The sequence below is a fragment of the Staurois parvus genome, unplaced genomic scaffold (assembly GCF_062004578.1).
Source record: "Staurois parvus isolate SC_StPar_1 unplaced genomic scaffold, SC_StPar_1.0 ptg000299l, whole genome shotgun sequence".
Classification (NCBI taxonomy): domain Eukaryota; kingdom Metazoa; phylum Chordata; class Amphibia; order Anura; family Ranidae; genus Staurois; species Staurois parvus.
This window is the reverse complement of record NW_028318095.1, coordinates 15824335-15839179: the sequence shown is the minus strand read 5'-3', so window position 1 is coordinate 15839179 and position 14845 is coordinate 15824335. Positions and strand designations below refer to the sequence as shown.

General features: G+C 39.3%; 1 protein-coding gene across 4 annotated transcripts in view; it reads left to right on the top strand.

Annotated features, from left to right (window-relative positions):
• The window catches only part of CMSS1 (cms1 ribosomal small subunit homolog), a 487925-nt gene extending 473470 nt beyond the window's left edge, over positions 1-14455 (top strand). For all 4 annotated transcript variants that reach the window (XM_089682959.1, XM_089682960.1, XM_089682961.1 and 1 more), the window contains 7 exons: positions 149-278; positions 6614-6673; positions 6765-6867; positions 7819-7879; positions 10995-11082; positions 12511-12599; positions 14260-14455. In XM_089682959.1, coding sequence (XP_089539085.1) covers positions 149-278; positions 6614-6673; positions 6765-6867; positions 7819-7879; positions 10995-11082; positions 12511-12599; positions 14260-14343 — 615 coding nt within the window. In that variant the 3' untranslated portion in view covers positions 14344-14455. The remainder of the gene's footprint in view (positions 1-148; positions 279-6613; positions 6674-6764; positions 6868-7818; positions 7880-10994; positions 11083-12510; positions 12600-14259) is intronic.
• Positions 14456-14845: the final 390 nt, after the last annotated feature.

Below are 14845 nucleotides of genomic sequence, written 5' to 3'. Positions count from 1 at the left end.
AAGTTTCCAGATAATATTAACATTCAATGGTTTTTACATGTTGCTTGGTGTTTGACTAAAACTTGTGTAGATAAACAACTTTGTTTATGCATAGAACATATTACAGAATAGAGGTTTTAATATTTACCACTGATGTACTTGCATGCAGAAGACCATTACTGATGTTCTAGCCACCTCTGCACCAAAAGCTGGAACACCGGAAGACCTACAAAATCTGTTGGAACAACATTATTGCAAGACACGGTCAGTTATAGAATTGGAAGAACTAAAATTGCCAGGTAAGCATAGTCTTGAACTTTGCGTAAGATTTTGTATTTTCCTTTGTAGAAATAACTAACCATGTGCATTTGCCTTGAACTGACTCCCAGCGTGTGTGTCATGCCCCCTTAATCCCAGAATAATGTCTGACCAGCCTCATTTCCATCCATACCTTCCTGTCACTGGGATGAAATATGTGAAATGTTACTTAATCACTCTTTTCCTGTCAATAAGAACTACATTTACTAGAACTCTTAACAGGTCTTTTCTTGTTTAAAATAAAAAATACAGTTTATTTATACCAATACTAACACTCAGGTAGAACTTTGGGTCGTTAACTCTATAAACAAAGCCGTTAGTTCCACATTAGGCTGCGTGTCCAGCTTGTTCAGCAGATGTTCATTCCACTGATGGTTTCTTGTAGCTGGTTTCTTGTAGCTGGTTAGTTATAACCCAGAAAGTTTCCTATAAGAGAACAGGATACTTTTTCATACAAGTACATGATAGAGCAGACACATATCAAGGAAATGAAATGCTGGGTTTAAATAGTGGTTCTAAAGCCTGAAGTTTTTTTTCTTTTTACTTTAATGCATTCTGCATTAAGGTAAAAAACCTTCAGTGTTAATTTCAGTGTTAATTTCGTGGCCAAAAATATTTTCATCATTTTTTTCAGTAGCATGTTTCCAGTGACAAAAACTAAAAGAAAATGACCCCAAATTTTCATCAATTGACAAAAACTATGGCCAAAATCAATTCCAACTTTCGTCAATGAACGAAAACTGAAGGAAAATATGAGGGACGTTTCTTGTAATGAAACTTGGTTCTACGTATAAAGACGTTATATAACACCTAAATCTGTGTCTGTGTAGTTTGTTCAAACCTTAATATTAAAAATAATACCATGTTATTAGATTTTTTTTTTACTCCAGGAAATTCTAGAAAAATGCTTAAATAATGCATTACAATTTAACTAAACCCATTAGATTTTAATAGACTAAAATTATATTAGTCGACTAAAATGTACTGGAGATTTTAGTCAACTAAAATAAGAATAAACCTAAAACAATTCAGATGACTAAAATATGATTAAAACGGCACTTTAGTCAAAATACTATGACTAAAACTAAATCGAAATTTGATGTAAAAATTAACACTGGTGCTGCTTTCCTCCACCCAACCCCACTTATACTTACCTGAGCCCAATTTGGATCCATTGGTTCCTGCTGCTGTCAATCACAGCCAGTGAGGAGGAAGTGGGGGACGGAGCCAAGCCACGCTCTGTGTGTCAATGATCCCACCCCAGGAGTGAGCACGCACGAGTACCCCCATAGCAAGTGACTTGCTATGGGGGCACTCGGCAGGAAGGAGGAACCAGGAGTGCTGGCAGGGGATTCTAGAAGAGGATGATTGGGGCTGCTCTGTGCTAAATCATTAGCTATATATGTAAAGTAAATCAATTAGATTGAAATAATTGTATCAGTGTTAAGGTTTAAAAGACTTTTTTTTATTTGTAGTTTGTAATAATGCACTATATGAGGGGCACCCATATTCGCTCATTACCTAAGCAAGCTCTGCTTTCTGATTTTCAAGGCTACACAATGATTCTGCTATGTCATAAGTTGACTGATACATTGCACTCTGCATGTGACAACTGCTGATATGTTATGTCAGCAGTTGTCAAGAAAGACAGAGTAATAGTGCTGAGCCACTGAGAGATCCCTCAAGTGGTTAATGTGCAAATCCTAACATTTATTTAAAGCACATCTCCACATTAAGACTCTTCCATCCTTCTACCTACCTCCCCAACCTGCATCTGTTTTTTAAAAGTTCCCTTTTAATACATACAGGAGCTTAAAGCAGTCTTCAGGCTGGTCACATCATGTACTAGTGTCCTTCGTTTTGTGCTTCAGAGGATTAAAGCAGAGAGTGGTGCTGATGTTGTGACATCAGCACTGCTCACTGCAGTATTGTGGTAACAGCCTGACCTCACAGGAAATATTGTTTAGCCTGGAAGCTAAGCCGGAAAAAAAAATGATGTCCTATTTATTTTTTAAATATTTATTAGAGTTGTGCTTTAAGGTAAACACCACAATAACAATGCATACACCGAAAATACATTTTTTTCCTTTAAATAGACCCTGTCCTTAACCTAAAACTGCATATTTTAAAGTGTTTTTTTTCCATAAATGTTTTTTAATTGACTTGCAATGTATCTCTGAATTTGCCAGGGAATTGGCACCCCAAAAAGTGTCAATAACCTAGCACAGCTCCCTCCCTGGTTTGAATATTTTATGTAGCAGCTAAGGGAAGAGCGAAAGGGTAAATACCGTATTTTTCGCCGTATAAGACGCACCTGACCATAAGACGCACCTAGGTTTTAGAGGCAGAAAACAGGAAAAAAAAAATTCTGAACTAATGGACTGCAGACACAGTACAGGAGATGACCAGAGACTGCGGACAGCACAGGGATGACCAGAGACTGCGGACAGCACAGGGATGACCAGAGACTGCGGACAGCACAGGGATGACCAGAGACTGCGGACAGTACAGATGACTGCTGACCTTTGGGGAGGTGGGGAGCGGGTACCTGAATTTGACAGGTACCCGCTCTTACTTCCGCAGAGTTTTTGTTTGATCTTACCTGTTCCTCGATCCAGCCGCGCGCTGTCTTCCCGGCTTCTGTAATGGCGCTCGCCATGACAGCCGGGTGCCCAATGCGCATGAGCGAGAAGCACTTGCGCTTTGTGATTGGTCCAGCGGCTTCTGGGATCTGTCATGTGTCCCAGGTACCGCCTTACCATTCACAAAAAGCATCGCTTCTTGCGCATGCGCACTTGGCACCCGGCTGTCATGCCCAGCGCCCACACTACAGAAGCCGGGAAGACAGCACGCCGCTGGATAGAGGAACAGGTAAGGTCCCGCTGCAGAGCTGAGCGGCCGGCCCAGTATTCTGACACGGCCGCGGTGGAAATACCGGACCGGCCACCCCATATTCGCTCCATAAGACGCACTGACATTTCCCTCCCAGTTTTGGGGAAGAAAAAGTGCGTCTTATACGGCGAAAAATACGGTAATATAAAGCAGGGCTTCTCAGCCAGGGTTCCTCGTGATGTTGCTAGGGGTTCCTTGAGCAATGAGCAATTTTTGCCCTTCAGATAAGTTCTCACTGGCACCATTGATCTTTTAGCCATCTATAAGGGGGTAATCTTACCCAATGTCCAGAGGCTTTTATAGATAAATAACCTGTCTAAAATATGAAATGCACATATAATATGTGAAGATTGTTTCTGAAATGAATGGCCTGGTGATGGATGGTGTCCCTTTAAGATGCGATCTTTTCGTTTCATACTTGCATATTCCTTTATTTCATTCTCCACTTTCATAACCACAGAAAAATTACTCCAAAAAAATCTTATGTAGAAAGCCGCATGGATTTCAGTGTGCGGTCAGGACATATAACTATAGGGTCTCATGTTTGCTTGCACTGTAGTTGAACTGGCAGAAGAAATTCAAGAAACATGGATTCCTTCTCAAGCTTGTTATATGTGATGTAGGTTATTTCCAGTAAAACAATCTCTTTGTGTTATATGATATTTATGAGTACAGTCAGAATCTGTCTTCTCTTCTAAACAAAATAAAAGGTTAATGATCCTGTTCATGTTTATTTTTAGCCACGCTCTTTAGGGAATATTTGATTTATTCACAATGGAGTTTGTTTGGCCTAACTGTGACCTACTTTCCTTGGCAGTGTCATGCTATTGGAAGTGTAACAAGCCTGTAGGCAATGCTGCTTTCTTCTTTAGTTATTGGTTATAGCTATGGACTTGTTACCTGCGGAGTATGGCGTGTGCACCAGAACATGCCAGGATGTCGCTGGACACCCCTACAGATATCCCGGCTTTCCTGACATATAAACCCCAGTGGTGTGTGTTGAGATGAAGCACGGGATTGTTTAAATGAATCTACACTGTATTTACAGTGATTATACTTTATTATTTCAAAGTTGAAAGTAATTTTTGCTGGAAGTTTCCCACTAACCAAGCTTGCCGTTTCCTTATTGTTGTAATTAAATTTACAATACAAATTTGTAGCTTCTAATGGAAATCTCTATCAACAGTGTAAAGGCTTGTGGATTGGTATATGCAGCTTTGCATGCATTCGGCATGCATTTGAGATGAATTGAACTTTGAATTGTCTTTATATGTATGGGGAGAGAAACCATTCTGATGCAAACAAAAGCCATCAACACAAACATTTTAGCTGACAACATACAGTATCTGATAGTCCACCAGATCAGGCAGCGGGCAAGCTTTGATTCAAATTTCCATGATTCAGTAAGGCCCTTGATTTGGGCATAGCATCAGGGACCTGCAGGTAGAATAAGGACAAGTATCTCTAGGTGCGTGAACTTTATACTCAATGACAATTTTTTTTTGTGGTGATGGGCACTGTGGATTCACTGTGGATTGCTACTAAAGCTGGCTATACACTAGTGGATTTTATAACGAACATTCATACTAACAGTCATCTGAAATTCCTTAATACATTCAATGACTTGAATATCCTTGGAAAGTACTTCAAAATGTTGTTTCCCTTTTAACATTTTGTTTTTGGAACAAATTAAGTTTCCTAAATAAAAAAAAACACATTCACTGTTAGAAATTGGTTCATTTGAGAAAAATTTTCAATCTGCTTCTTTGCATTTTCTCATCACTGTGGTCAAAAACCAACGTTAATTTGACCCCTGTAACGATTGTAAAATGGAAAAAGCATTCTTATGATGATTTAGGCTGAACAAAAAAAATCTAACAGATTCCTTCTTCCACACTAACAATGTGGACTATTCCCTCCCCCGCCACACTTTTGTAATCTGACAGCTAGTGCATGCTGGTGGCTGTCATAATACCTGAACAGTGACTACATTTGATTGGATGCAGCCTCTGCTCAGCCAATGTTTTGCTCTGATCCTTAAATTTTTCCATCTAAGTATGTCAGGCAAGTGGAGGCTGACAAGGCCAGCCACAAAGCAAATTTTGGCAGGTTCATCAGGAAGCTGCCAATATTCAACTTAGTGTTACTAAACCCACAACCGTAAAATCAGTCTGTATATGTAGTATTAGTTAGTTATACTCACTGTGGAACCTAAGAGGTTAATCTTCCACATTGTGTAAAAAGTCTGTTTGATCCTGTCTTCTCTGATCCTCCCCTTCCAGTGTCACCCTCTTATCTTCTTGGGAGAGTGCATGTGATCAGCACAGGGCCAGTCAGCACTGTCCAGACAGAGGTAAGGGGTTCTGCATCCTCCTAGAGCAAAATAAACTCCCCCTACAAGCTTTAACTAGTGCTCCGCTAAGCACTGATAGAGGTCACAAGACTGCTATATACTGCTATTGAGAAAAGGTATTTAGCAGTAAATATACTAAAATAATTTCATTTTCATGTTCTGTGTACTGTGGGAGACCAGATATAGTGATTGCAGGGTCCTGGGTTTAGTAACACTTTAAAAGATAAGTTCACTTAAAAAAAAATAATAATAATAAATGCCCATTTTTTTGCAGGTAAAAAAAATGTAATTTACCTTTTTTTTTTTTTTTTGGAACCTGTAAAGCATTGCATCAGTGATCAATAGATCACTGGTGCCATGCTGGACACCTGCAGACTGTCAGTGTAACCTGTGTGCTCATACCTCATATGGGCAGACAATTTTACATTGATAGGAAGACCTAACAATGGGAGGAACATGTAACATGTTCCCAAAGGTGAACTTATCCTTTAGGTGGGCAGTATAGTATGTACAGGGCAGCACAGTGCCTAAATGATTAGCACTTCCGCCTGGCAGTACTCGGGTCGTTGGTTTGAATCCCAGCCACGTCACCTCCTGCCTAGAGTTTGCATGTTCTCCCTTTGTCTGCGTTGGTTTCCTCCGGGTACTCCGGTTTCCTCCCACACTCCAAAGACATGCTGGTAGGTTAATTGGATCCTGTCTAAATTGTCCCTAGTATGTGTATGTATGAATGTGAGTTAGGGACCTTAGATTGTATTCCCCTTGAGGGTTAGGGACTGATGTGAATGTACAATATATATATGTAAAGTGCTGCGTAAATTGACGACGCTATATAAGTACCTGAAATAAATAAATGTATGTGTAGTAAGCAAACATAACTACTCCAGCCTCAAATGTAATTACAATCTTTACATAGTGAAATTCTTCTAAAACAAAGCTCTAGGTTCAAATAGGAAAGCAATTCCTCTAAGATGTTTTGAAGTCCTGTTGCTTAAAATTGAATAAAAATGCAAAATTTTACAAAATCTGTATTACATAACTGTTTCGTTAATAAATATATTTCTCATCTAGATAATTCATTTGTGAAAGCAAATGACCTCAGCCATACCCTCTCTTCATATTTAAAGGAAAGTAAGTATGCCACACACCCTGAACAAAGTCTAAATTGTGCATTTTTCTTAATATGCTGCTGGTGTAACCTGTGATATCACCTCTATTCCAGTGTGCCCTAAGTGGTCCAAACTATCGAAAAATCACAAAGAGAAAAAATCTGCTCTGATCTTGGTGATTTGTAGCTCTGCTCACCGTACCCTGGAACTAATTAAGTAAGTCTGTCATCTGTTTGATCAAAGTTTTTGTATAAAGTCCGATTTAAATTAATATTGTAGTTTCTGGCACACAACATTAATAAGTTGCATGTGCCCAGCTGTGTTTTACAAAGTTGTAGGAACAAGGAAAACGAATGTTATCTTTTTTAAAGGCATGTTAGCCCTAAACCCTGGTTCACAACGTTTTCTGTGCGAATTCCGCCCCGCATCAGAATTGCACCTCGCTCATGTGATCCGCTGCGGGTGTGTATGTTAAGTTAACAACACCCCAAAAGCAGTCCGCAAAACGCGGTGCGATGTCCAGAATTGGATCGCATAGGTGTGAATACCCATGTGATCCGATTCTAGTGCGGATCCAAAAAAGGGTCCTGCACCTTTTTGGTGCGGGACGATTAGAGCCATACAAAATGCGGTGTGGTTCCTGTGCAAATCACATGTGATATAGCGCACCGCATATATGTGAACCCATGCTAAAATACAATGTCCATATAAAGATCTGTTATTACCATTCACAAATATTACTGTAAATGACACCATAACTAAACAGAATCCAAGATGGTTTCACTTAGTTTCAGATGTGCTGGTTTATAACAAGAGAGTGCATACAGCTTACCTTAGGACATTGCAGTGTTACCCCCGTGTTACACCTACATTTTACCTTTAATTCAGAGTGATGTGGAACCTGCTGTGTTCTATGGAGTTGTCTTTTTGCAGCTATTCACAGAAGAATGTGGGATGGAAGAAGAGCATTTGACAGAATTCCTCTAGCGCTGTATAAATGTGCAGAAGTATTCATTTTTTAAAGGATGTGTACATATTGTATAGCTGAGATGTAATTTATAGACTTGGTCCCAATACATCTCAGCTTTCCTCCATAACCCCACTTTCTTTTTCAGGTTTATGTAATTAAGTAATCATGGGTATGTTTTACTGTTTGTACCTCAACAGATTAATAAATGCTTTCAAAGGTGACACCAAAATAATGAAGCTATTTGCAAAACACATCAAGGTATGTCGTCTTCATTATAATTAGTCTATGTTACAATGCTAAGAGTACTGTGTACATAGCTATATAGTTATTAGCTTGGTTCATAGCTTGCTGTCTGTTACTTTAGGTCTAACGTAAATTTCAATAATGAAGCCCAAAGATACTAAAAAATGAGTACACAATTCAGTCTTGGGTGCGAGTTAAGAAAAAAATATCCTAAGGTTCCTTCTTTACTATATCCTGCTCCTTTATAATGGAAGAGATTACAGGTGGTCAAAGATATTCGATTACCTCCTTGTAGAAGTAATTCTAATAATAAGGAATATGCACTATACTTGATTGCTGCATTAAACTTGTTTGGCAAGACTGCAGAACTTGTTCAATTAGTAATGTTTATTGTAGAAGAGATGAGCTAAGCTGTGAAGTTACTATATACCATTGTACAATATGCATTAAACACATGGGACCTAATTTATCCAAGTGGCTTTCCTAAGAACTGTCAGTGTTGCTTAATAACAATCAGATTCAGGTTTTCTTTTTGTTTCTCAATATTTTTTTTTTTTTCAAGCAAAGATCATACAGATGCCTCCACGGACTTTCTTGTACATTACTCAAGATATGCATTAAAATCACAATTTGAATACTGATTGTAGAGATGGGTTGACAAATCATTATACAGGGCACATTAAACAGCATTATGTAAAGAGATTTAATCTCCAAATACGAAAAGGTTTCTTCAGAGTAAGAGCTGGGAAAATGTGGAATAGACTCCCTCAAGAGTTGGTTCTGGCCAGCTCAGTGGATCGCTTTAAAAAAGGCCTGGATTCTTTCCTAGATACACAGAATATAACTGGATACTAACATTTATAGGTAAAGTTGATCCAGGGAATATCCGATTGCCTCTTGGGGGATCAGGAAGGAATTTTTTTTATCCTGCAGGAGCAAATTGGATCATGCTTTGCTGGGTTTATTTTGCCTTCCTCTGGATCAACTGTGGGTATAGGATTATAACTTTTTTTTTTTTTGGTTGAACTGGATGGACTTTTCAGCCATACTAACTGTATAACTCTGTAAGCTATAAGGAAGACTTGAAGAGTAAAATTTATGACAATTTCACAGGGCCAGGACCCATCTGCTGTGGATAATGGGGCCATGTACTGTATCAACTATTTCAACCTTCTAGTTTGCATAGAGCAATGTAGGAAACGTTAATTTCAAAATAGACCGGAAATGGTCAAATAGAATAGAGAAGAGAGAGAGAACAAGCATTGTTACCAAAGATGCACCCCAACCATCCCTCAGTTATTGGGTTGGGGATGCTTTCTTATTTCTCATTAAGCATGATTTCAGCAATGTTGTGTTGCGTAGCTGCGATATTGACTACAGAAGAGTTCCAAACTCCAGCGCTTGATATTTTTGCAGCCAGAAACATGTAGAAGATAAGTGTCTGGGAGTGCCCAGAAACATCATCAAGTGGTTAATTTAACAGAACAGTGTGAGCTTTCCTGGCAATATCATGGCTGATAGAATGCATCAGACCATGTGTCCTTGTGCAAAAACATCTCATTTTGGGGGGAGATGTGGAGATGTGATGCCTGTCTGGCCACACCCTCTGAAACATAAGGGAGAAGTCTTGGGGTAAATTATGGTGAGTCTGCTGGGCACCTATACCAGCAGGAGAGGACCTTATAGTTAGATTCTATGAGAGTCTTGTTACATATTCATCTATGTACTCTAGAGGTTTGTATGTTACACATCTTAGAGTCTGCAATCTCTACAAAGCTACCTCATATACTGGCTTGAGAGACAAAGAATAGCTGGTATAATGCTGAAATGCCACCTGTTTGTGTTTTGTCACGCATAAACCTCTTTTCAATGATCATTCTTATTAAAATATTATTAATATTTACAATAGTTAGGAAATGTAACATTTGATATAAGCAGAAGATTTGAGAGGGAAGCATTTTGAGCTGTTGGAAAAAGTGATCTGTGTTTGGAAAGTATCTGTGATCAAGAACGCGTCCAATATAAACCTTTTGTTTAACCCAATGGAAACACTGGGTTGTTGAATAATGGAGCCTTTAGAGCTATCAATTTTGCAGGAAGAGCTCTACAAAAGTAAGAGGTCTATGGGGGGAGGTCTTGGGCTTTGATGTTTATTCAGTTTGGCCTATAGATTTGTAACAATTGAGTTAATTGCACAGCCCGATAGCACCTGAGGTTCGAATATTAATGAGTAGTGTTCTAAGTAATATAAAACTTTAGGCAATAAAGTCATTTTAATAGAGTCAATTCTGTTCACCTGGAAAAGGGAATGGGATAACCACATGTCCAACTCTTTGGTGAAGAGAGTGGTGTAATTCATTTTATAAACTTTAGCTATATTTGAGGTTAGTTTGATCCCCAGGTACGGCAGGGCATGAGGTTGCCAAAGGAGAACTGGACCCTAAGCTTTTCAAATGTATATTTTGTTACTTTTAATTTATCAGCATTGACCTAGATTCCCTATGTCACTGTGTTTTTTAAGGGTTTGAATAGGGTGGGCAGGGTGTTGACAATAAGGAATAAATCATCCACAAAAAGAGTATACTTATGGTGCACATCTCTGCTTTCAATACCAGGTCTATCAGGTTTTGTAATAAGAGCATCCCTGCCTAAGTCCTGTGTGGCTTAGAATGGAATCCAATTTATATCCATTCACCAGAATCTATGTGGTAGGGGTGGAGTATAAAGAGTGTATCAAAGTGATAAATTTTAGGTCCAAACCTCATTTTGTCAATATGTGGAAGAGGTAGGGTCTTGAAATGCTATTGAAGGGCTTCTAAAGGTTTAGTGATAGCAGCATCCCTTTCCTATCCCCCAGCCATCTCAGTTTGATCTTACTAAGAATACGTTTTCTGTTTAATGTAACAATCTATTTCATTGCTGTTTTGAATATTTTTTGTTGTTGATGGGTAATACAGGTAGACCTTATTAAATACATTTTGATATTTGATTCCTATATATTTGTGCACCTACGGAGTACTGTTTTTGTGGCTCGACCATACAGTGGCTTTGGCTGCTTTGAATTTTGTGTTCTTCCTCTATACACTTTTAACAGCTCTATTAAACAGCTGTTTCTTCTGTCTTTTTGCAGATTAAAGATCAGATGCAACTACTGGAGAAAAATATTGTTCATCTTGGAATAGGAACACCTGGAAGGATTAAAGCTCTCATAGAACAAGGTGGGTAATCCAGTTTTTTTAATAAAGGAAGTCCAGTCCTTGGATGCTTATACATGTGCTGATTACAAAGAAACATTATTTTAGATATACTGTAACATGCCAATATTTAGTACTTCCAATAATTATGTTTGAAGTAATGAGAACTGACCTGCAGTAGATCTGCTGCTCTTAGTTTAAAAAAAAGTCCCGGGTTTTGGATTTTCCACTGGCTGTTTTGTCCCTTTGATAGAAGCCGTCATCAGTTCAGACTAGATGGCTTACACAGAACAAGAGACTTTTTTGTTGCATTGTGGGATTTACTTTTTATCTAAATTTTCACCTGTTCTTGATTTTTGCTGTAACCCAACTACACTAAACTGAAGAAAATGAATTGGTTGCTAATGTTAATTGTGTATCATAACACAAAATAATCCATCAAACAGCGTATGATCATAATCATCTTTTTTTGCTTTCATTCATGTAGCCCCACATTGAAAAGTACACTTTTAAAGTATGCTGATCTTTTTGCTCGCAAAGTACCACACAATGCACATATGCATACGTACATCATCCCATGACCCATCAGAATGTGTACATGGTGTATGGAGTCTCCCGGGAGACGCATGGTAGGTAGTCCCATAGAAGTCAGTGCAGATTGGCCGCACAGTTTTGGCAAGCACAAAGATGATTTTCCTAGCAGGACCTGAACATTGTGCAGCCATGGGGTGGAGTTAAAACATTATTATTACAAAAAAAAAAAAAATAATAATATATTGCTCTTACCAGTCCTCATGGGTGCCTGCAATCATTTTTCTTTTTTCAGGCTCTTCCATTTTTCCATCTAGTAATCCTGTGAATAAAACCCTTCCTGTCCTATTGTGGATTTCTGTCAAGATCAACAGGAATATTCTGTACTTGCTAAGATCTCATGCACACAGAGCTTAAAAATGCATTTTTAACAGTCGTTTGAAATTTGTGTTCAGCCTGTAAATGCACCTCTATGTGTTAGAAGTGCATTTACGGGCTGAAAAAAAAAATCAACCCGCTCAGAAAAGGAGCTTTTGGGCAGAAAAAACACTTACTGTGCTTAAAAGCTAGATGCGTTTTGCGCTTGAGTGTTCATTCCAGTGGCCAGAATAAGATAATATTTTGGCCAATGGAATTAATGCTTGATGCTCCCTAATGTGTGCAATAAGCGGCTCTAGGCACGGATTTTAAGCTTCTTTTTACCTGCCAGGAGTAAATGGTGTTCAGAGAAGAAATCCAAATGCCCTGTGTGCATGAAGCCTAAAAATGTTCTTAGACTAAAAAAAAAAGGAATGGGTTTCGTTACATGTTGAGTATACATCTGAGGTTGGGTAGGGTGATGAGCTTAAGAATAAGTGTACTTATCCCTTATTGAGCTCTGCCATCTTTATATACTTATTAACACTCTGTTTTTGTTCATAGAGGGTCTTAGTTTGCAGTCTCTGAAATACATTGTGTTAGATTGGAACTGGAGAGATCAGAAGCTGCGGAGGATGGTGGATATTCCAGAGGTACAGATAGGTTTTATGTGCTTCTTTTGCCTAACTGTATTTTCATGACATTTGCAAGGTTTAGCATAGTTATTTCATAAGTAGTGTAATCAGACAAAGCAGTATGCACCAGGAACCGTATACTTATGGCTTTTCTTGTGTTTGTGTTGTAATCATGGAAGCTGTGGCACAGTGGTTTACACATGTTTAGGCCAGTAGATGGCAAATATTTTTTCAGGTTTGCCCATGCATATTTATGGTCAGCAATAAAAGATCTCGCAGTCAACCCTGATGGTCTAAGACAGGGATCTCCAAACTTGCTAAAGAAAGGGCCAGTTGTCTGTTCTTCAAACTTTAAGGGGGTTGGACTCTGGCCAGTGGGAGCAGAAAATGTCCTGTGTCAGTAGTAGTAAAAAAATTCCCCTTATCGTTGGTGTCAGTGTGAGGACTAGTGCCCCATCGTTGGTGTCAGTGGGATAACTAGTGCCCCATCATTGGTGTCAGTGGGAGGAATAGTGTCCCATCGTTGGTGTCAGTGGGAGGAATAGTGCCCCATCGTTGGTGTCAGTGGGAGGAATAGTGTCCCATCGTTGGTGTCAGTGGGAGGAATAGTGCCCCATCGTTGGTGTCAGTGGGAGTGCCCCATCATTGGTGTCAGTGAGGAATAGTGCCCCATTGTCGATGTCATTGGCAGAAACTATATCCCACTGTTGCTGAGAGTGGGGGCAATAATGCCCCAAGGGCCAGATAAAGGTAAGCAAAGGGCCGCAGCTTGGAGACCGCTGGTCTAGAACATCACCATCACCACAAATTTTACTGTTTCTGTGTAGCAACTACAAAAAACTCACATTTCTACTTGATTCTACAAGTATTTCTCACTTCCTTCTTTACCACACAGCCAAAATTTTGCTCTTCAGATGGGCCAGAATTCATTAAAGCATATTCATACCTCAAAATGGGCCTTTAAACTACTGAATCATGCACAGCCAGTGCAGAATTTTGGGGACTTTGGAGAAGAATGTGTCTTGTGTCCACCTTTTCAGTGAATTAAAGCAGAAGTCTTGCTAGAACACTTCTTACTGGCTCCCTTTGCATGTATAGCTATGTAAGGCATTAAAAATAAGTGCCTATACTATTTAAAATCCAGTAAGACACTGTCTCACCCTGCTCTGCAAATGCTCAGCTGCTCTCTATTTTGTGGCACTATGCTGAAAACCTAGAAGCCGATTTGCTGACAGCCTAAAGATTTACTGCTGCTCAGGGCTCTGGTAACAGCCAGGAGCGGACTGACAACTCATGGGGCCCCCGGGGATTGGGGATCGTGGGGCCCCTGTGTCCTTGCCCAAACTCAAAAAAGCCTATGAAAAATGTACCAGGGGCATCTCATGGGGCCCCCTACTGACCCCAGGCCCTCGGTCAGTCCGCCCCTGGTAACAGCAAAATGGCTGCCTACAGTAAGAAGAAACAGGAGAAATGCTGGAGGCAATTTACAGCACACACTCTTTTTAGAAGTGTTATGTGGAATGTACAATATGTTCCTTACTAAAGAATTATTTTTTTATCAGGTGTTTAAACATTGGCATACAGTGACAGCAGCCGGGTAGCTCCACATTCAGCCTGTTTGAGGTCAAATGTACTGTAGACTTGGACAGCAGTAACATGTGATCTGTTTTCTTTGCAGGTGAAGAAGGAGATGGTGGAACTCCTGGACTCAGGTGTCATCGCTGCCTGCAGAGGGGGTTCTGTGAAGATTGCGCTGTTCTAACTCCCCAATAGAATTTTCTTTTAAAGCACATCTATTTTAAAGAGTGAAATTTTGTGTACATGTCTGTGAAATGTACATGCCAAGATTTATTAATAAATCAGTCCTATTTTAAGCATGTTTAAGTAGTCATTTTGTTGATTTTTGAATTTACTGTGAAACATATGGCTGAGCTAAAAGCATACAGGTGAAACTTGAGCTGTAAGCCATAATCATCACAATTATGACAAATCACGGCTTGAACTATCTTGCTTTGCATGTAATGAGTCTATCTCATATATTAGTTTCACCTTTTAAGTTGCATTACTGAAATAAATGAACCATTTACTCCAGTTGTGTGTTCATTAAAATCACTAAATATATTTTACAGAAAAGTAGCATGTGTACCTAAATCTTTATTGATCTCAACCTGGGATCTTCAGCACAGCAGTACTCAGACTGGGAAGAGTAGGGGCATCACTCTTGTGCAATCAGGACTTGGAAAGTGTTCATTGGCCTAGCACAG